The sequence below is a fragment of the Mastigoproctus giganteus genome, chromosome 4, assembly GCF_048544385.1.
Source record: "Mastigoproctus giganteus isolate SK-2022 chromosome 4, ASM4854438v1, whole genome shotgun sequence".
NCBI classification, from domain to species: Eukaryota; Metazoa; Arthropoda; class Arachnida; order Uropygi; family Thelyphonidae; genus Mastigoproctus; species Mastigoproctus giganteus.
This window is the reverse complement of record NC_143578.1, coordinates 77,251,647-77,275,374: the sequence shown is the minus strand read 5'-3', so window position 1 is coordinate 77,275,374 and position 23,728 is coordinate 77,251,647. Positions and strand designations below refer to the sequence as shown.

Here is a 23,728-nt window from a genome sequence, read left to right as displayed (position 1 = left end):
AACTTATCTTGGAAGCTACTAGGCTTTACATACCAACTAAGAAATATTGTTCACGGTTTAGGCCAAAATGGATGTCAGATGAACTAATGAGGCATATGGCAGAGAAGAAAAATGCATGGGATACTTACAAATTAACACATGACACAGAAGCCTATGATAGATACAAGTTGATATGCAACCAAGTTACAAAGGAGGTTAGGCAGGCAAAGGCAGATTACGAGAAATCCTTGGCAAGGGATGCAAAGAAAAAAGCAAAGAGTTCTTTACTTATGTTAACTCTAGAAGGAAGGGGATGAATCAGATTGGTCCACTTGATATTGATGGGTCAACTGTTGATGATCCTGCTCAGGTAGCTAACAAACTAAATGAATATTTTGCATCGACATTCACACATGAGGAGTTATTCAGCAAGGGGAATGCCAGAGGTGTATTCAACTCTAGCAGTAAGCTACAGAATCTTGAAATAACTGGGAGTAAAGTGGAGGAGAAACTGTTGAAGATAAACACAAGAAAGGCACCCGGGGTGGATGGGATCTATCCAGTTGTATTAAAGGAGGCAGCAAAGGAAGTAAGCAAACCTTTAGCCATAATTATGAGAGCTTCCTTGGACTCAGGGGAGGTACCCATAGACTGGAAATGTGCAAATGTGACCCCAATTCACAAAGGAGGATCAAAGGCTGACACAAGTAATTATAGACCTGTGAGCTTAACTTCTGTTCCAGGAAAATTAATGGAGGCACTGGTTAAAGAAGCACTGCAGGATCATTTAGACAAGACTTCAGTTATAGCTCAGACACAGCATGGTTTTGTTAAGGGGAAGTCTTGCCTGACCAACTTGATTGGATATTATGATGCAGTCACAAAAGAACTGGATGCAGGGAATAACTTTGATATTATATACTTGGATCTCAGAAAGGCTTTTGATACTGTTGCACATGAAGACTGCTACTTAAATTGGAGCAGTGTGACATTGGAGGCAAATTGCTGCTATGGATAAAGGGGTGGTTGAGGGAAGAAAACAGAGAGTGGTAATCAATGGACACTGCTTATCGTGGACTAATGTTATTAGTGGAGTCCCTCAGGGCTCAGTGTTGGGTCCATTATTGTTTTCTGTATTTATAAATGATATTGATGATGGTATATCAAGCTTAATGTCCAAGTTTGCAGATGATACAAAGGTTGGCAGGGTTGTCAAGGACACTACTGACACTATGCTGCTGCAACAGGATCTGGAAAGGATGGGCTGAGAGGTGGCAAATGAAGTTTAACATTGACAAATGTAAAGTACTACATATGGGAAACAGCAACCCCAGAGCAACGTATCAACTCTGTGGTACTACACTGACAGTGGTAGTAAATGAAAGGGACTTTAGGGTGGTTGTGCAGGCAGATATGAAGTTCTCTGAGCAGTGCAGACGGGCTGCAAGAGTAGCTCATGGAGTATTGTCAATGATATACAGGAATTTTTCCAGCAGGGATAAGGAGGTGATTATTCCATTGTATAAGGCAATGGAATAATACACCTAGAGTACTGTATACAGGTCTGGAGGCCTCATTTCAAGAAGGATGTAGAGCTGCTGGAACGAGTACAGAGAAGGGCAACAAGATTAGTGAATGGAACAAAGGGTGCTCTTACGAAGAAAGGCTTAAGTTTTGCAAATTACAGTGTCTGGAGACTAGGCACCAGTGAGGTGATCTGATAGAGGTGTATAAAGCCTTGAATGATTTGAGCATGCTCAATGCTGATGGGATTCTTCCTCTTACTCAGAATAATCACCTGAGAGGGCATAAATTCAAATTAAGGAAAGACAGATGTAGGATAGATGTGCGGAAATTTGCCTTTATCCAGTGGGTGGTTGCTAGGTGGAACAGACTTCCATCCCTTGTGGTGGAGGTTGATAGCCGAAATAAGTTTAAGGCTCAGCTGGACAGGTATTTGGAACAAACAGAGGGGTGAAGTGGAAGTGGGTTTTTTTTTTTTTTGGCTGATGCTGCATAAGCTTGCTTTCTTGCATCAAATGCCTCTACTAATGCTAATGCTGATTGTAAGACCACATTTGGAATAATGTGTTCAGGTTTGGAGACCTCATCTTAAAAAAAGGCATGAGTTTCTTGAAAGGATCCAAAGACTGGCAACTCAAATTGTGAAATCGGCAGAAGAATGACTGTATGAGGAAAGACTGATTATGTGGACTAGAGCTTGGCAGCCAGGCACATCAGGGGTGATCTGATTGAGGTTTATAAGACTCTGAGAGGGATTAATAAAATGAATGAATTTTCACTGTTCTAAAGAAAGAAGTTTTCTTTTAGCCAGCAAGTCATTAATAGCTGGAACAGCACTCGTAGGTAGTTGAGGCCGACAGTTTGAATAAATTCAAATGTCGACTGGATACTTACCTGTGAAGCACATAATTTGTGTTTTCTGATCTTCACCCCAAGGGCTCACATCTGGTGAGTATGGGCTTGGCACACCCATGGTCCTAAGCTGGATATCACCATTCTTCTCTCTCTTGGTGATTCCTTTCTACTTCTGACACACACACACACACACTCTCTCTCTCTCTCTCTCTCTCTCTCTCTCTCTCTCTCTCTCTCTCTCTCTCTCTCTCTCTCTCTCTCTCTCTCTCTCTGTGTGTGTTTACCATATTGAGGTTTTGACACGTTTGCATGAGAATGTGAGGTGAAGATGATCTCAAAACTGGAAAGGTGGCTGGATCCTGCACCATGACAGTGTGTCCACTCACATGGCAATGGCAATGGCTGTTAAAAGAAACACAGTCATGCAGCGGCCTCCCTACTTCCCAAACCTTGCAGTGTCTAACTTCTGGCTGTTCCCTAAACTGAAAATGGATCTTTAGGATCATTTTTTTACTACAGTGGATGGCATCAAAGAAAATGTCAAACTGGCCTTATGTGTGCTAAAAAAATACACAATTTAAAAGAATTTTTCGAAGCTTGTGAATATTGATGGAGCAATTGTGTGCATGTGTGCACTGAAGGAAGGTACTTTGAAGGTGTGGTTAGGTTAGTGAGTTCAGCTATTCACCCAATAAACGTTTATAGTAAAATTCTGGGAACTTTTGGAATATATCTCATATTTCTCCCACATATTGCAATGAACATATGCCAGGCAGAAGACATCCTAGTCTAAAGAAACATAGCTTTAAAAATAGTAGCATTCTTTTAAATTTAATGTAACTCTCTGAGCTACTACAGAAACAATTAGCTATTTAATGTGTTGTATAATGTTTCAGAAGTGTATTATAAAACTTGATTAATTTTGTTACAAGTCTAGGGAATTGACTGAAATCTCTAAAACAAATGTTTACTCAACTGATTGATTAAGAAGGCATAAAGCATAATGTTGTACTTTTCGTGCAGGGTTGGAGATCAGGATCACACGCTGTTTGTAGGAAAGAATGCCGTGAAAATATGTGAAAAAAATTTATACTAATTTTACTATATGCAAAATATAGAATGATTATTAATGAAAACTATATACATTTAAAAATATCAGGTATTATTATTATTTGCATTATTATTATATGTGCATTATTATTATTATTATTTTTTGTCTCTGCAGCTCCACAATTTCTGAAAACCAGCATCAGACTTAAACAAGGATAACATACCCACAAGGAAATCAGTGAATGAACAGCAGCCAAAGTGAAATTCTGTGCTGCATTGTTTATCTCTAAACAAGAAGTCATAAATAGTGACTGTGGTCAAACAGTTTAATGAATTTAATATCACTAAATGGAGGTACTTTACTGTTAATGTCATATTGGGTACTAGTATTAGTAGTAAGGCCAAATGATGCAAGGAAGTAGACATTTTCTGCATCATTTGGACAAAAAATAATAATAATATAAAGTAAATGTTAATAAAATAAAACAGAATATTCATACTATTCTTTTTCCTACAAAGTAACCATCCAATTCTGCTTTCAGTTTAGTCAGACTCTGCCTCTGCCATGTTGGGGGGGGACAACACCTAGGGGCAGCGGTTACTGAACACTTATTCCAGTGTTCAGTAACCTGCTGCCCCTATGTGAACTTCATGGTATCGTCTTCTGGTTATCGTGAAGAAGACCTACATTCAGTTTAGTCAGCATCTTCATCGTTTTATGCACCTCAGGTGCATCTCTTAGTTGCTAGTTGTCATATTTTGTAGTCTGTACACTTAAGCCGTTCTTCATGTGTGCATTGATTTGAATTCATCACTAATCTGATTGTCCTTTGTATGCTCTCCAGAAGTTGGGACTTATTTTTAATACAGTCTCCAGATCTGAATACAGTATTCCAAATGTGGGTGAGAAAAAGTACATGGAAGGATTTTATTTAGTTGACAAATTTCAGAAATAACTGAAAAATTTAAAGTGGTATCTGTCAGATGCCACTAACAATGGAAGGTTAATAATTCCAGTGCACACCCTTTTCAGATTAGAAACATGAGTTTTTCAAAATTAAAGTACTCTGATTATACAAATGACAATTTATTTTTAAAATAATCATAATAATAATAAAAAAAAAAAAACTTCATTTAAAAATATTTTCATTAGGCAGCATTATAAGTTTCTGATGCCTAAAAATTAGTTCATGGGACTGAAATGCAGCACTTAGGTTACATACAAATAAAAAACAAAAATCAGTGAGAAATATTTAAAATTGTCCGTGCTATAATATGCATTTTAAGATGTTTATTTTTTTCGTCCAACAGCACATTCCTGAATTTTACACCAATGCCTGTAGGCTAATGTTCAAATTGGGATCTCAGCAAAAGTTCAATGTTAGCTAAGAAGCATGATATTACAAAGGGTACTAGGAAAGTTTTGCAATACAGCTTTGTTTATTTAATTTTTTCAAAGTAATTTCCTCTACATTCAATACGCCTCTCCATCCTTCGAAACCAATCTTTAAACCAGTTCTGCCAAGTTTCACTAGGGAGTAAAGCACACTCGTTGTCCCAAGCCCGTAGAAGGTCCTCATCACTGGAAAACCGCCTCCCTTTTAGCTTCATTTTCACATGCGGGAACAGTGCAAAGTCGCAGGGAGCAAGGTCTGGACTGTAGGGAGGGTGCTCGAGAAGTTTCAGTCCTGTCGTGGTCAAATATTCGGTGCAGGCTTTGGCGCGGTGAGCTGAGCATTATCGTGATGAAGGTACCAGGTGTCCATTCTTGACTTTGGCCGCAGGTTCTTCATAGATCTAATGACTTTAGGCAGGCATTGTTCAGTATACCACTTAGCTGTGACTGTCTTCTGCGTGTCCAAAACTACACGTTCCACAATTCCACTCGATTTGAAAAATACAGCTATCATTTTCTTCTTTACAGATCGGGATTTTCTGACAATTACGAGTGTGTCGTCATCATCAAAGACCCAAACTTTGTTTTGAGCCTTGGTCGGCAGATCGTAATAGTACAGCCAAGTCTCGTCACCTGTCACGATGTTGTTCACATACCGAGATTGTCCCTTATCAAACTTTTTAACATCTCCCGGCACCAAGTCACACGTCGTGTCATCTGCTCTTCAGTCAGTTGATGCGGCACCCAGAGAGAACAACGTTTCTTCACGTGCAAATGATCTTGCAGAATCGAACGAATTGCTGGTGCATTTAGGCCCAAAGTATCCTCTATCTGTTGGTAGGTCACTCGCCTGTTTTCGTCAAGCATTTTCCTCACAGCAGTAACGTTTTCCTCCGTAACTGACGTTCGTGGCCTTCCCGGCCTCTCAGAATCCTCCAGAGTGAAATTTCCCCTTTGGAATTCTCTATACCACCTGAATATCATTGTACGATGTGAACAATCATCATCTAGTGCAAGAGTCATTTCTTCTAAGCACTGGTCTATAGTTAAACCACGCACGAAATTATACCGCAAAACTGTCCTTATCTCATTTCGTGACCACGATGCCATCGCAAGCACTTTACACTCTCACTACTAACGAATAACTGAGCCCATCGACTTGGCGCGGCGGCTACTATGCACGTATGAACATGTCTCAACATGCAGCAACAAGCAGCTTCCTGTGATTCATTGTTGCGTCATATTGCAAAACTTTCCTAGTACCCTTTGTAGTAGGACATTGATATTATTAGTAGGATATGATATTGTAATGTTCTTTGTAAGATTGGTCTTTGTATGAAGTGAATTTAGACAAAGACCTTTTCATAGCCAAAAGGTAATGGTATTCATTTATTAGTAAGAGAAGTTTTAGGATAAACTGGGTTTTCTGGTTCCTTTCAAAATTGTCTTCTTGGTATGTTTTTTTTTCTTCGTATGCTATTACCAATGAAATGAAACTGTTACTTATGAATACTTTATTAAATATAATCAGTTAAACTTTTCTTAATAGATCCAGAAATGCCTAGAAGAGAAGAAAGAAACTCTATAGCCACTTCCTCTGTGGTGAGTAAAGGTTATTAGGGTGAAAAAATTATAATGATATGTAAACCTTGCATTACTTTTATTTTTTAACCTTCCATCACTCATGACCTTAATTAAACAAACACAATTGAGTGGCATCTGTATGATACCCCATTTTGTTCTAATTGTAAAAAAAAATTTTAGCTTTTTTACTGAATTGAATGGTGGTCTATTAATCATTCAGTCGTGGTGCGCCTAATTGTTACAAAAAAAAATGTGGCACTACACCTGATGAGGGAACTTTCTTTTTAATATGGAAACATTTCTTTTTTATGTTGCTTGGAGTTTACCAATATTTCATCTTTTCTCAAATGGATTGCAATATTTGTTGTATGTTTTAAAAAAAAAATTTTTTAAAACCTGTTTTTCACACCTTTTATTTTCAAAAAAACAAAAATAATTAATTCTACTGAAAATAAAAAAATTATATACATAAAATTTAAAAATGAAGTTAGTTTCCTCCATTTTCCAGTTTTAGAAACTGTTAGATGCACGAAACTTTAAACATGTGCATATATTTCTGCATATCATGTCTATAAATTGTTTTAAAAACATTTTAGAAACTATTATTTACTTTCATTTTCCAATTACATTTTTTTTTTTTTTTTTTTTTTTCAAATTTGAATTTTGCCAACTCCTATCCCAATTGAATATTGCCTTTGGTGTGTTTGTCTTGATTATTCAAAATAATAACAAAAAATATTATTAACGAATCTGTCAAAAGCACATCATGTAAGAGTTAATGTCTGTAGAATGCCTGGGACAGTTCTTTACCGTAGAATGTATACCAGTGCAATTCATTTTGCCTCCAAAAGGAGTTGCACTGATATTGCACTACTTTCAAATGAATGGCCTTGCTTAAAAAGTTCTCTTATTTATTAATTTATTATTGTTATTTGGATAACTAGAAGCCTTTCAGGATATAATAAATAAACTCATACACTGCTGTATGAGAACACTTATAGGTGAAACACATGACTCAGGTTTAATTATTAGTCTTAGTTTTAGTAATAGCAAATGATGCAAAAAAACAAGCTTATAAAGCGTCAGCAAAAAAATAAAATAAAAATAACTAACTTCCAACATCACCTGTCCATTTCTTCCAATAGTTTGTCTGGTTATTCTTTGAATTTATTTACACTGCCCACTTTCACAACAACAGATGGAAGTTTGTTCCAATAATCAACTACATGCTGGCTGAAGGCAAACTTCCACACATCTATTCTGCAACCTTCCTTCCTTCCTCAATTTGAATTTATGCCCCCCTCATGTGTAGTCTGAATAGGAGGAAGAATGCCATCAGCATTGAGCTTGCTCAATTGATTCAAAATTATGATTTGCTAAACCCAATTAAAAATATTGAATGAAAATAAAAGAAACCGATGATAATGACAAAGTTTTTTAGGCTAAGGTAAAGAAAGCCAACACGAGAACTATGGCAAACTTACCGGACAAACTGGTTTCCCCCTACCACAGTTCCTCCCTGCATTCTCGGGGTAAACAGATAATGCATGTTATCGGTAGTGGCAATAAAAGTCGATAACGAGATATTGATTAGTTTTTTCTCATTATTAAAATTATTGAAGTTTGTGTTTTCACTGCTGAAATTTATTTATGGGTACACCCTTCAGACTGCCTGAGTCTTAGGCTATTTATCCCCCCTTCCCACTGTTTTAAAATAGGAAAATGACTTCTGCTGCCACTACTGATAACACCTCAATCGTTTTCCTATTTTAAAACAGCAAGAAGGGGAGATAAACACCTTAAGGTTGAGGCAGTAAAGAAAACCAATAATCCAATAAATGAACTCCAATAATCTTCTTTTTATAATGAGAAAAAACTAATCAAAAAACTAATCGTTATCAACTTCTACTGTCACTTGGCGCACTATGGCCACAGATGCTGATGCGCCAAATAAATCCCCAATCAACCAACCAATCAACCAACCAACCAACCAACCATCCATCTACTGTCACTACCGATAACATGCACCATCTACCACACTTTCTCCCCAAGAATGTAGGGAGAAACTGTGGTAGCGGGAAACCAGTTTGTCCAATAAGTTTCCTGAAGTTTGCTGTGGTTTTGGTATTGGTTTTATTTACCTTTGCCAGTTTTCATTATATTTTTTAGAATTTTCTAGGCTACTGATCCCCAGCCGCTCATGTGGCATTTTGAAGATGCAACATAAATGTATTTACATCAACCATTTGCATTTAGCCAGTGAAATCAAAGCTGTGGGGTAAGATTAGACACCTGTTGGCATCTCACAGATGCCAACAGGTGTCAAAATACTGTGTATATATATATATATATATATATATGAAATAAAAATATGATAGAAAAATTTTGAAATTACATTTCAAAATTTTTCTATCATATTTTTATAATTAATCTTCTGTTGCCATACTGGCAACAGAAGATTAATTTCTTTGAGTCTAAAGCAGGGATGCACAGAGTTTTTCACATTGAAGACTATTTCCAACTTTAAACTTATTTTTACTTAACTTTTGATAACTTAATTAAAAATAAAGTTAATTACTTTTTTTTTGGTTACTTAATTTTATTAAAAATATGTTGTCCTCTAAATATGACACATACTGATACAATATGTTTCATATCTAGATAAGAAACAAACAGCCTGTATGCTTCATATCTAGATATGAAAACCATACTGGTTTACAGCCTCCTGTAGTTTGCTCCACACCCTCTTGGTAATTCTTAGTTGCTGTGGGTATTGAAAGCTAGTATGGGCCCTGACATGGTCAGCCTTTTCAGGCATGCCTTATTCCTCTAATTCCTTTTCCCCACCTGATTTGAGTTCCATACATAATGTCAAGGGCTGGGCAGCTGACCCATCTCACCACCTCTTGATGCCCCCTGCTGGCTGACTGCAGAGTAGTGGTGCCCATCTTTTGGGTGGGAGTGCAGTAGCACACGCTCTTTGAGTAGACCGGGGTTCAAGCCCCTGACTGCTGAATACGGTCGATCTGCCGACCAGCGTGGCAGATTATGGTCCATTTCCCTCAGCATGAATTGTTGAGGAGGCTTCCATCCTGCAGTGGGTTGATAATGGGTGCACTTTACCTTTTACTCTTTGTAAGATTGTTAAAGAGATTGTTAAAGAGATTGTTAAAGTGAATTCAGACCATTATCTTTTTACAGCTGAAAGGTAATGGTATTCATTTAATTGAATTATATTTTAACACAATAGTTTGTGTTAAAATATAACTTTATTTACTTTATTGGAGCACTGCAGCATTATCCGATGCACTGTTAAACCCCAAACTGACAACAATATTACTTTACTTTCTTTTTCCTTTTTATTTTCTATATAAAATTTCTTTTCTAGAAAAATAAAAATTAAATGTTAAGATGAAGACAAAAATTTTAGTGCAGGATGGATTGCCTAAAATATTTTTCCCTCCATTTGAATATATTGGCTATTATATAGCCTACTCATGATTTCAAAATTAATTATAAGTCTATATTTTGTGAAATTAAACATTTATCAAAAGAGTTTTTAAAACTGTATGTATATTTTGTTAAAAGTATACATATAAGGTTTGAAAATTCCTACTGTTTCCCCCCCCAAATGTAAACATTATTTGTGATAAATTTAAATGAAGTAAAAACTACTAACAACGTACTCATCCAGTGTGCTTATATATGCACTGGACTGCCATTAATACACAATCATGCACCTCCATGTGTGCTGTGAGAATTGATACAGCATTTGCCATAATGAATTAAATTTTTCTTCTATTTATTCCCAGGCAGCTGAGGGCAGAAGACATATTTCTTGTGACTGCACACACATATACTATATTATTAACTTTCCATTACTTGCTTCCTCAACTTAACAAAGATGAGTGGTGTTTGTGAGAGATAGTTTCTTGTCTTAATTATAAAAAAATAATTTTTAGCTTTGAGACTTTAGCTTTGTTACTGAATTGAAAATGGTTATTTTTCCTTCAAACTGAAACACAGACACTCATGTGGTGTTTGACAGACACTGCTGCTGTTGGCATTTCATTTCTCAGGCAAGACAATATCTGAAATGAAAAGATGTAGCTCTAGGGTGCCTGATCTGTTGGTGCTTCAGTTTCTCAGACTGAAGCATTTCTTATCTTATTTTTTTCCTGATCTTATTTTTTAATTTAAATATTGAAAGTCATATTATATCATATTTATTTACAAGATTTATAAAATGCAGAACATAGATAAATATATAATAGCAAAAGGAATATTTTTAGTGCTTTAGAATTTATTCAATGTCATAATTATAGTAGTTATTGGCTGTTCCTAACAAATGGATTTATTACATATACATATGTCACACTTGTCTTGTCATTGTGTACTTCATTCAAATTAGTATTAGCCATATGGTACAAGGAAGCCTAAGGCTTTTGTTGCACCAGCCAAAAAAAATTGACTAATTCATTCAAATTCATTCTTCACTTAGATTTGTTTACTCCAATAAAATTAGTTGGTTCTTTCCAATTCAATTACTTAAATTGAATTGGAAAGAACCAATTTTGATATATTGATAAATTTTGATAAATTTTGATAAATTTTGATATATTGATTTGAAATATCAAATCAATATATCAAAATCAAATCCAACTTCTTCAGTTGTTTATGTTACACATTGTGCCTAATTTAATCAGAAAATGTGCTAAGTCATAAGACGTTTTTTTCTCCAAGAACACAACAGTAAGTGGGATAAGATTGCAATTAATTTTATGAACATAATGTTCGAAATTAGTGTACAATTGGTATGTGCTGATCATCAATGTTTTTAGAATAAAAAAGACAATAAATAAGGCGGAACACTTTGAAATTATATTCCTATTTCTGTCTGTATGTTTTGTTAAAAAAAAAAAAAAAAAATCCTGATTATTTGATATAGCAAAATTGAAAAAACACAGTGAGTATCCTGTATGCACAAAAGATGCTAAGAAAAACAGCAAGGATTTCTTTACTTATATAAACTCTAAAAGGAAGGGGATGAATATGATTGGTCCACTTGACATCGATGGTTCGACTGTTGATGATCCTGCTCAGATAGCAAACAAACTGAATGAGTATTTTGCATCTACATTCACACGTGAGGAATTATTACAGTTTGAAAATGGAAGAAGGTTATCAAATTGTAGCAGTGTGCTTAATGATTTTGTAATAACTGAGAGCAAAGTGGAGGAGAAATTGTTGAAGTTAAACATAAGAAAGGCACCTGGGGTGGATGGGATCTATCCAGTTATTTTAAAGGAGGCGGCAAAGCAACTAAGCAAACCCTTAGCCATAATTATGAGAGCATCCTTGGACTCAGGGGAGGTTCCCACGGACTGGAGATGTGCAAATGTGTCCCCAATTCACAAAGGTGGATCGAAGGGTGACACGAGTAATTACAGACCAGTTAGTTTAACTTCTGTTCCGGGTAAAATAATGGAGTCACTGGTTAAAGATGCATTGCAGGATCATCTAGACAAGACTGCAGCAATAATTCAAACACAGCATGGGTTTGTTAAGGGAAAGTCTTGTCTGACAAATTTGATTGGTTATTATGATGTGGTCACAAAGGAACTGGATGCAAAAAATAATTTTGATATCATATACTTGGATTTCAGGAAAGCTTTTGACACTGTTGCGCATGGAAGACTACTGTACAAATTGGAGCAGAATGGTATTAAGGGTAAGTTGCTACAATGGATAAAAGGATGGTTAAGTGGGAGAAGACAGAGGGTGGTAATCAATGGGTGCTGCTCTTCGTGGACTAATGTTATTAGTGGAGTCCCACAGGGTTCGATGTTGGGTCCACTGTTGTTTTGTGTATTTATCAATGATATTGATGAAGGTATATCAGGCTTAATGTCGAAGTTTGCAGATGACACAAAGGTTGGCAGGGTTGTTAATGACAATAATGGCAGTGTGCTACTGCAACAGGATCTAGATAATTTGGGCAGATGGGCTAAGAAGTGGCAACTGAAGTTCAACCTTGACAAATGCAAAGTACTGCATATGGGTAGAAGTAACCCCAGAGAAACGTACCAACTGTGTGGTACTACACTTAAGGTGGTAGAAAATGAAAAAGACCTGGGAGTAATTGTGCAGTCAGATATGAAGTTTTCTGAGCAGTGCAGACAGGCTGCTAGGGCGGGTCATGGGGTTTTGTCAATGATATATAGGAATTTTGCTAGCAGGGAAAAGGAGGTGATTGTCCCTCTGTATAAGGCAATGGTCAGGCCACGCCTTGAGTACTGCGTACAGGTCTGGAGGCCTCATTTTAGGAAGGATGTAGATTTGCTTGAGCGTGTACAGAGAAGAGCAACACGATTGGTGAGGGGAATGAAGGGATTCTCTTACCAAAGAGAGGCTTAAGTTCTGCAAATTGCAGTGGCTGGAGACTAGGCACCTGCGCGGTGATCTGATTGAGGTCTATAAGGCCTTGAATGGGTTGAGCACGCTGAATTCTGATGGGATCCTTCCACTTGTTCAGATTACGAACCTACGGGGACATAAGTTCAAATTAAGAAAGGACAGATGTAGAATAGATGTGCGGAAATTTGCCTTTAGCCAGCGGGTGGTTAATTGCTGGAACAAACTTCCATCTGTCGTTGTGGAAGTTGATAGGTTAAATAAATTTAAGGAGGAACTGGACAGGCATTTGGAGGGAATGGTGTGATTTTTTTTTTTTTTTTTTTTTTGGCTGATGCTGCATAAGCTCCTACACTTGCTTTCTTGCATCATGTGCCACTACTACTACTATTTTATGTGAAAACATTCTTGGCTTGTATGAGGTTAAAGGGGTTTAGTATGAAAAGAATCCAATTATTTTTTTTCGACAGTTTAATGAATTTGAGGTTGCAATACGTGTTCAATAGGTAATTTACTTATAATGGGTTTCTGATAGCTAAAATATGATACATACGCTTGCGATTGTAAAGAATGTCAGTGGGGTATGTTAGAACGAATATAATTGGTTCTAGACTTCGTTCTCGTTCGTTCTAGAATTTTTTTCGTTCTAGCATACATTGAAATATATGTATTTAGGAGTAATCCGTTCCAGGCCCGCAGTCTAGAGCAAAGTTACCGTCGAATACAATGATTTAAACAGGAAAAGTATAATACAAAATGAAAAATATTAGTGTCAAAATAATATAAAATTAATTAAACTTTTATACACTATATAAAATATGAAAGGCATAAACAATGTTTCTCCAGTGAAAATATAAGCAACCTTTCCCTAATAAAAATCATAAAAAATCACATAGAGGTGGAAGTAGAGGAGTCATCGTTCATACTCATCTTGGTGGGAGATTCATCAATTGGAGGGTATTTGTCCACCTTTTTGAAGGATGAATCCAGGGTTGACTGCTTTATCCTGGATTTTTGGACCCTCCAAAAGTGGGCCATCAAGGTGTCATTAAAATGATTAAGGCCCATTTCCAAAGCAGCAACATCCGGGTGATAATCTTTTATAAATTTGGACAGTTTATTCCAGCAAGAGAACACCTCTTTAAAGTCCTCAGCTGGAATGCTCTGACTTTTTTCCTTGTCCTCGTCCTTCTCGTCCCCGAAAGCTTTCCTCTTCTTCGGTGCCTCTGCCTCTTTATTGTGAAGCTCTGCTGGCTCCTCAAATAATAGCTCCTTCCTGTGGTCCTCCACCAATTCCTCCACATCCTCTTCATTGATCTCCAGGCCCATGGAACTGCCCAGACACATAATTTCCTGCAGAACAGGCTCATCCTCCAATTGTTGAAAGCCTTCGAAGTCCCTTGGAGCCACAGTGTCAGGCCACAATGGCCTCCAAGCTGAATTCAAGCACACCTAACAGAAACCTCCTTCAAAGCAACCACAATTAAGAAAACAGCATCTACTATATTGAAGTGACTTTTCCAAAAGTCCATCAGAGTCACATCACTGGAAGAAGTGGCCTCAAAACATTTCCTGAACAGTGCTTTAGTGTAAAGTTTTTAAAAATTTGTGATCATCTGCTGGTCCATAGGCTGGGGGATAGGCATTGTATTAGGTGGCAAGAAGTGAACCTTGATAAAACTGAACTCATCGGGTAATTCTTCCATCAAATTAGGTGGGCTGGATCATTGTCCATGACCAAAAGGAACCTTCAATGGAAGGTCCTTCTCCCTAAGGTAGTCACGGACAGTGGGGCCAAACACCTCAGTCACATAGTCAGAGAAAAGACTCCTGGTCATCTAAGCCTTGTGGTTGGAATGCCAAAAAACTCCAAGGCGGTTTTTCCTGATGTTTTTAAAAGCTCTGGAGTTCTCCGAATGGTACTCAAGCAGTGGTTTGACCTTGCAGTCACCCAAAGCATTGACACAAAAGAGCAACGTAAGACGGTCTTTCATTGGCTTATGGCCAGGTAAGGTGGTCTCCTCCTTCTTGATATATGTTCTGCATGCCATTCTCTTCCAGAAAAAGGCTAGTTTTATTGCAGATAAACACCTGCTGCGAAAGAAAGCTTTCATCCTTAATTATTTTCTTAAATTTCTTACGTTTCTTTCTGCAACGGAACATGATCTAGCCAAGGAGGCTGTCTTTGTGTGTGCCAGGTGCAGAGTGTGTCTAGAAATTAGGCGTAAACTCAGTGTTCTGATGGGCGTCTATGAGACCTTGAGGTGTAGGGTAGATGCCCTCGAAGAAATTAATATGAGGGGCCCCATCAAGCTCTCAGCTGGCCAGCTCAACGCCAGAGCTCTCTCCTGGGCATCAGGCAACACAGCGGCAATCTCCAAGGCAGAATGTGCTGGTCCCACAGGAGTTAGTTATCGTTGGTGACTCTATTGTCAGGGAGACGGGGAATATGTTGTGTAAAAAGGATAGATGGAATAGGACCAGGGTATGTCTTCCAGGGGCAAAAGTTGATGTTGTAAAGCATATATCATCTTTTAAGGGCACAAAGGGTGATATTGTTGGCACCAATGACATTAAGAGTAGGAGATCTGCAGATTTACTTAACAAGTACAGGTCAATGTTGCAAAAAGGTTGCGAGTTAGGGTTAAATTTGAAAGTGTCTGCAATTCTGCCGAGACACAATAAGAGGGAGTACATGATGAGAGCCTTGTCAATCAATTCGGCCCTGGTGGAAATGTGCAAGGTTCAAGGGGTAGAATTTTATTTAGCATGGTCTGTGCTTATTCACACAAGAGACTGCTTCTACAGGGATGGGATACACTTAAATAGAAAGGATGCAAGAATATTTGCTGATGCTATCGAGGCAGTTGTAGATTGGTCGGAAAACTGCTAGATTGGGGGGATACAAGGACTAATAGATTAACAGTAGCCACTGGCAGAGGTGTAGGTGATTCTTGCACTACTTCTACTAAAATAAGCAGCGGCCTGGAGTGAGAGATGAAGGGGATTTCAGGGACTGATGGCAGTCATCGTGAAACAGGTGGGTATGTGGGATGTGTTTGGGTAACTAATAATAAGAATAGGTACATGTATACCAATGCTAGAAGTATAGTAAATAAATTTGATGAATTTGAAGTGTTGGTCAAGACATCAAAGGCAGATATTGTTGGGATAGCACAGACATGGTGTCACACAGATATAAGGAATGCAGAACTGGAATTTGTGGAGTACAATGTGTACAGAAAGGATAGACAGGATAGGAAGGGAGGAGGTGTTATGCTGTTAATTAAGAAAAACATATCAGAAGTGCATCCAGTTGATATAGATGAACAGTGCACTGTTCAGTCAGTTTGGTGTGACATAAGCACTGCAAAAGCAAAAATAAGAGTAGGAGTGTGTTATAGGCCTAATGAGTACAATGAACAATTGTACAGAGAAATAGAGTGGGCTAGTAAATCAGAATGTCTTATAATGGGGGATTTTAACTTCCCAGATATAGACTGGAACTTATGGGTTGTCACTCGCACACTAGTAAGACTTTTTGTGGATTTATTGGATGATTGTTTTCTGCAGCAGCATGTTCGAGAGACAACCAGAGAGGGTAATACTCTTGATCTGGTTATCAGCAGTGATCATTCGTGTATTAAGAATTTGCAGATAAAGGAACCACTAGGTGGCAGTGATCACAGAGTACTGATGTGGGATTTACTTAAAGATATAATTACCATCAGGGGTAAAGGAAAGGGTTTTTGCTTCTGTAAAGGTGAGTACATTGGTCTCAGACAGTTTTTAAATTCTGTGCAGTGGGATCAACTGACAATGTTACCAACAGTAAATTCTAAGTGGGAAGCATTGAAGGAATTAATCGTGGAAGCTACTAAAAGTTTCATACCTATTAAGAAATATTATTCAAGGTTTAGGCCTAAATGGTTGTCAAATGAACTAATGAGACTTGTGGCAGAGAAGAAAAATGCATGGGAGGCATATAAATTGTCAGGCGACACGGAAGCCTATTGCAGATATAAGCTAGTCTGTAATCAAGTCACAAAGGAGGTTAGGCAAGCGAAGGCAGATTATGAGAAATCTTTGGCAAAGGATGCTAAGAAAAACAGCAAGGATTTCTTTATTTATATAAACTCTAAAAGGAAGGGGATGAATCTGATTGGTCCACTTGATATCAATGGTTCGACTGTTGATGATCCTGCTCAGATAGCAAACAAACAGAATGAGTATTTTGCATCTACATTCATACAATGAGGAGTTTTTAGGTTTGAAAATACCAGAAGGTTATCAAATTGTAGCAGGGTGCTTAATGATTTTGTAATAACTGAGAGCAAAGTGGAGGAGAAATTGTTGAAGTTAAACATAAGAAAGGCATCTGGGGTGGATGGGATCTATCCAGTTATATTAAAGGAGGTGGCAAAGGAAGTAAGCAAACCCTTAGTCATAATTATGAGAGCATCCTTGGACTGAGGGGAGGTCCCCACGGACTGGAGATGTGCAAATGTGTCCCTAATTCACAAAGGGGGATCGAAGGGTGACACGAGTAATTACAGACCAGTTAGTTTAACTTCTATTCCAGGTAAAATAGTGGAGTCACTGGTTAAAGATGCATTTCAGGATCATCTAGACAAGACTGCAGCAATATTTCAGACACAGCATGGGTTTGTTAAGGGAAAGTCTTGTCTGACAAATTTGATTGGTTATTATGATGTGGTTACAAAGGAACTGGATGCAAAAAATAATTTTGATATCATATAATTGGATTTCAGGAAAGCTTTTGACACTGTTGCACATGGAAGACTACTGTACAAATTAGAACAGAATGGTATTAAGGGTAAGTTGCTACAATGGATAAAAGGATGGTTGAGTGGGAGAAGACAGAGGGTGGTAATCAATGGATGCTGCTCTTCGTGGACTAAAGTTATTAGTGGAGTCCCACAGGGTTCGGTGTTGGGTCCACTGTTGTTTTGTATATTTATCAATGATATTGATGAAGATTATTATTATTATTATTAGCTATATGGTGCAAGGAAGCCTGAGGCTTACGCTCAACCAGCCAAAAAAAAAAAGAAAAGTATTCTGAAGTTACCCTGAGTAAGAGAGAGAGAGAAGTAGAAGGGAATCACCAAGAAAGAGAAGAATGATGATATCCAGCTCAGGACCCTAGGTGTGCCAAAGCCCATACCCACCAGATGTGAGCCCCTGGGGTTCTTAGTATTGAAGTTTGCAGATGATACAAAGGTTGGCAGGGTTGTTAATGACAGTGTGTTACTGCAATAGGATCTAGAAAATTTGGACAGATGGGCTGAGAAGTGGCAACTGAAGTTTAACATTTGAAAAATGCAAAGTACTGCATATGGGTAGAAGTAACCCCAGAGAAATGTACCTACTGTGTGGTAGTACATTTAACTTAGTAGAAAATGAAAAAGACCTGGGTAATTGTGCAGTCGGATATGAAGTTTTCTCAGCAATGCAGACAGGCTGCCAGGGCAGGTCATGGGGTGTCAATGATATACAGGAATTTTGCTAGCAGGGAAAAGATGATTGTCCCTCTGTATAAGGCAATGGTCAGGCCACACCTTGAGTACTGTGTGTAGGTCTGGGTGGATGCCTCATTTTAGGAAGGATGTTGTAGATTTGCTTGAGCGTGGATAGATAAGGGCAACAAGATTGGCGAGGGGAATGAAGGGATCCTCTTGCCAGGAGAGGTTTAAGTTCTGCAAATTGCAGCAGCTGGAGACTAGGCACCTGCGAGGTGATCTGATTGAGGTGTATAAAGTCTGGAATGGGTTGAGCACACTGAATTCTGACGGGATTCTTCCACTTGTTCAGATTACGAACCTAAGGGGCCATAAATTGAGGAAGGACAGATGTAGAATAGATGTGTGGAAATTTGCCTTTAGCCAGCGGATGGTTAATTGCTGGAACAAACTTCCATATGTAATTGTGGAAGTTGATAGGTTAAATAAATTTAAGGAGGAACTGGACAAACATTTAGAGGGAATTGTTTTGTAATTTTTTTTTTTTTTTTTGGCTGATGCTGCATAAACTTATACACTTGCTTTCTTGCATCGCATGCGCCACCATTACTACTACTACTACGATGTTGCTCAGCAACGTCCCTATCTGCACTCTGGCATCTTCACCATGCCTCACAACACTGTGTAATCCAGTCCTTTTTCTAAATCTGGTAAACCACCCCTTGGCGCCAAAACAACCCCCTTCACAGAACCAGTACTTGTACTAGGAGCCTTAGCACCAAGTTCCTCAAAAATAACATTTTGTATTTTTAAGTTGTCTCAGTTTTTATTTCCTATATGTTATTAGATATAGCAAAACAGAGAACCGATTGATTTCTACAGTGCATATGTCTACGCTGATTAATTCTTATTTTTTGAGAATCATATATAACAGCTTGTATTGTCTGATTTTCATCCAAAGCATGATTATTCTTTAATACTTTCAAGCTCATGTAGCACCAAGAACAAAAAAATATCCACTGTAACCTTCCCATTTTTCATTCGTATTTCTTTCAAGTATTTATTCAGTCTCTAAAGTTAGATAAACTTTCAGCCCTGATGAGAGTAGGTTGGAATTAAATGCCTTTCTCATTGTCATATGACTAAGTGTAAAAATGCCCTTAGAAATTAGCATACTCAAGCATTTTAAAGCGTTAAGCCCATCAATCAGCTCACCTTGGAAAGTTGAAAACTGGTCATTTTGATGCTTGGTTTTCAAGACTGAAATTTACAGAATACAAATCTGTTTTAATAAGAATAACCATTTGTGTCCTTAACCAGTCTTGTTGCTCTTCTCTATACTCTTCGACTTTTGACAGTGTCACCCACTCCAGTACATATCTTTCCAAACCTGTATTCAAGATGCATTTTGAACCATTCCATTTATATAAATATGTTTATTTGTATGTGAATAAATTTACAGTACATTCAGCCGTACATACCCTGGACAGCAAAGGCTTGAAGGGTTTACATATATCAAACATAATATTTTCAACCAGGGTGCTGCGGCACCCCATTGAAAACCACTGGTCTAGGTGATCTCATAAAAGCTCTTGGGTTTAATTCATGTGATTGGGATAGCCACACCATAGTTTGCAGTACCCCCTTCTGTTGTTTAGTTGCTAAAGCTGTGCTTCAGGTCATTGTCTTGTAATATAAAATTTCTTCTACAAAGCCAAAGTCCAGAGCATATTGCATTATGTTCAAGAATGTATTTATAGCCTTCTTTTCTTAAAATTCCTTCAGTTCTGATGATGTCATCCACCCCAGAAAAACAGGAGCAACCCCAGATCATAAAGGAATTACTACTGTGCTTGACTGTAAGCACCAAACAATGTGGCACCATTTTTTTCTTCAGTTGATCATCTTCCACAAACTCTACACTTGAATCCAAAAAGTCCAGATTTGGATTCATCCATCCCTAATATGTTTTTACCCTCTTCAGTTGTCCAGTGTTGATAGTTCTTAGCCCAAGGCAACTGCTTCTTTCAATTTTCTGATTTTAATAAGAGTTTTTCCGACCACTGCATAACCTTGAAGTCCTGCTTGTGTAAGATGAAGTTTTACAGTGGATGTAGACACGGGAGTTTCTTTGTGCCAGTTGAACCCAGCTTGGATTTCAGGTGTCAGTTGTCAATTGTGTTTAGAAATTAGTGTTATGGTCTTATCATGTGCTTCTGTTTTTATGTGCAGTTGTGGTTTGTCTTTTAAACTCCAGTCTCTTTGAATTGTCAAATAGTAGTTTGTACTCCTTTAAATGAAACACTGGTTTTTTGCCAATACATGGAATAACTTTCTTTATACAGAGTTATAATAGCACTTAATTTTTCAACACTCATTTCCTTATTTCTTGCCATGCTTAACATGGCAAGCACACAAAACTTACAACAAACACTCTTTCTGAATGATGGGTGCTTGATTTTATAAGTGGCAGCTCTTACTTCTCAATTTATTTTATTACAAAATGCTAGAAGTATCTACAGTGTTCTACCACATTCAGGAATCTTCTACACATTTCTGGAATATTCTTGTATATTCTAGAAATTTCTTAAATTATATTTAAATTTTTTGATTTTTATACTTAATAGAAAATACAGGCAACCCCCATATAACACGGTACTTCTACAACACGGTTTCGCTGTAACACGGTTTTAGAATTGCGGAAAATCTCACATATCGTGTTTGTAGAATAGATGTGCGGAAATTTGCCTTTAGCCAGCGGGTAGTTAATTGCTGAAACAAACTTCCATCTGTCATTGTGGAAGTTTATAGGTTAAATAAATTTAAGGAGGAACTGAACAAACATTTAGAGGGAATGGTTGTGTATTTTTTTTTTTTGGCTGATGCTGCATAAGCTGATACACTTGCTTTCTTGCATCACATGCCACTTCTACTACTATAACATGGTATTTTTGTGCTGGGAAAAACCCTGCTATTATGTTAGATGTAATTTTCAACGTTTTCATTCCTTTTCGTGAATCCCTGCTGTTGACTCTCTAGTTGTTATCGCCTTTGTGATATTTTTCTAAAGCACATTTCTGGAGGTCACTACCATAAAAAAATAGAAACTATGCAGCTTCCAGTTTATTGGTCTTTTCTGTTAGTGTAATAAATTATAAACGGGTAGCAAACTCAATCTTCTTGCATTTACTATAGTACCGATAGCTAGAATTCTGTGGGTTTTCCTGTTATTATGGTGAAATGTGTTTCCCCGTCCATGAAATATTCAATCATATAAAAAACATAAATACATTTTCAGAAACATATTACCCCATATCTCACTTGCGCATATCGTGTTTGTTGCAACTTGTGCGTGCCATGTTTTTTGTTATTAATTGCTTATCATTTTTAGTTTTAAATTTTACAACCAAAAAAAAAAAAAGTCAGCGAACAGAAATATCAATTAGTTAGTATGTACATATTTACAGTACATATTAATTAAGCTGTGTACGTAAGCGTAAATTTATTTTTATTTTGCTAACTGGAAAATATTCTTCCGATTTTCACATATTTAACTTTGTTAATTGGTAAGGTAATAAAATTAAATTTGTGCTTTATATCTAAGTGGGGGCCCACTGTATTTTGTTGGGAGATCCCTGGGTTAGGTTTTGTGCTATTGAACTTGTGCTTGTTTGAGACCATAAAATATGGTGATTTCAAAGCGTGCAGTTCATGACTTTTAAATAGAGCAGAAGTTACACGAAATCTAGATGCTGCACAAGAGATTGTGCTTAGCAGCGATGAAGAGAAAGAAAATTAAATGAACGTACATTATCTGACATATAAGTATCACAGTTTGTAATGTAAGACGTTTGTTCAGTTATTACTATTTAAGTTACTACTACTATAAAAATAAACTTAAAATATTAAGTTATTACTACTATAAAAATTAAGTTTCCGATAGTTATAAAAAAAAAAAAAAGGTGTATTTTTGTTAGCTTTTGGAATGTAACCCCCCATTTTATTATTGGTTTTTGTCCTGTATAACATGGTTTCGCATTACACGAGATTTTGTAGAAACCAACCTACCATGTTATACGAGGATTACCTGTATTTTAATAAAAATTGATAAATAAGTTGGTCCTATTTTAATAAAAACTTTGAAAATTAAGAAAAGTGAAACATGATTCCAAACTTTTAGGTGGAAGTGTATGCAAAGCTTAATTACCATGCATATGTATACCCAAAAAAAAAGCATAATATACAATACATTTTTAAGCAAATTAGATTGGCAAAATGAAAGAAAGACAAATATTACAGCTAAGGGGCAGATATATACAAACATTAGACACCAATGATTAGATATTGTTGGGCATTAATACAGTAGTAATAATAATAATAATAATAATAATAATAATAATAATAATAAGCAGCAGTTACTCAAGTGTGAGAATTTTGTGAGAGATTTCAGCTTTGTACTTCATATCTTTTATAAATAGAACAGGGTCAGTATTTAAGAGGTTAAAAAAGATACTAGTGATAATCCTGGGAAAAACCTATCAGGTGATTTAATACTATTGTCTGGTATTACCAGAGAGGGTTTGAATGGGTTTTTCCACTGGGAATATATCAGCCAGTTCTGTTCTGTATAGAAGGTGGGAGCCAATGATACGTAGTTTAGTGAAGGAAGATAAAGTTCTTAGGCTGATAAGATGTTCAAGGTCAGGAAACTCCGTTTTGAGTTCTACAAATAGCATAGATGAAACCTGATTTATGATAAGCCCATTTGATGAAATGATGTTCAGCTGCTAGCAGGTTCTTCAGATAGAAATTAGTAGTACTGTACTAGACCAAACTTCAGACCCATGTGGATGAGTAAACGAACACTGTGATATGTTTTTGGATAACAGCTGAATGCTAATGTGTGCTTTTTTTTTTTATTATGAAACTTGTTGCAACTCGTGCATGCTGTGTTTTTTGTTATTACAGTGAAACTTCCCTTTAACGGACAGCCATGGGGAACGAAAATGTGTCCGTTAGAGAGAAGTGTCCGCTAACAAGAAGTCTGAGGGAGAAAAAAAAAAAAGAAAGAAAGAAAAATCGTTAAACGTTTAATGTAAATTTAAATTAAAATATATACAGATTTTGCACGATATTTTTGTAAATAATATACATACAATTGTGCTATGCATATTTTGACTTTATCTTAAACATATTTTGACTTTATCTTAAGAAAAATACATATAGTAATCACTTATTTTCTTCTGCACCTTCTTCCGGCTGATAATTTTGTTTTCAACATTTGTTTGGAGTGAAGAAACCATCGAAAGTCCTTCAGTATCTTCTTCAGCGGCAAAAAACATTTTTAAACGATTGATTTGTACGAGCGCTTCTTCTATTTTCATCGGTGGTTCGCCGTTAATATGTTCTTCGACAGAATGACCTCCTTCCATTTCTTCATCCT

The 23,728-nt window shown here is 36.9% G+C and overlaps 1 protein-coding gene across 3 annotated transcripts in view; it reads left to right on the top strand.

Moving 5' to 3' along the window:
* The window catches only part of MAGE (necdin, MAGE family member), a 224,698-nt gene that overhangs the window by 8,951 nt on the left and 192,019 nt on the right, over positions 1-23,728 (top strand). For all 3 annotated transcript variants that reach the window (XM_090371627.1, XM_090371626.1, XM_090371628.1), the window contains exon 2: positions 6,354-6,406. In XM_090371627.1, coding sequence (XP_090227753.1) covers positions 6,354-6,406 — 53 coding nt within the window. The remainder of the gene's footprint in view (positions 1-6,353; positions 6,407-23,728) is intronic.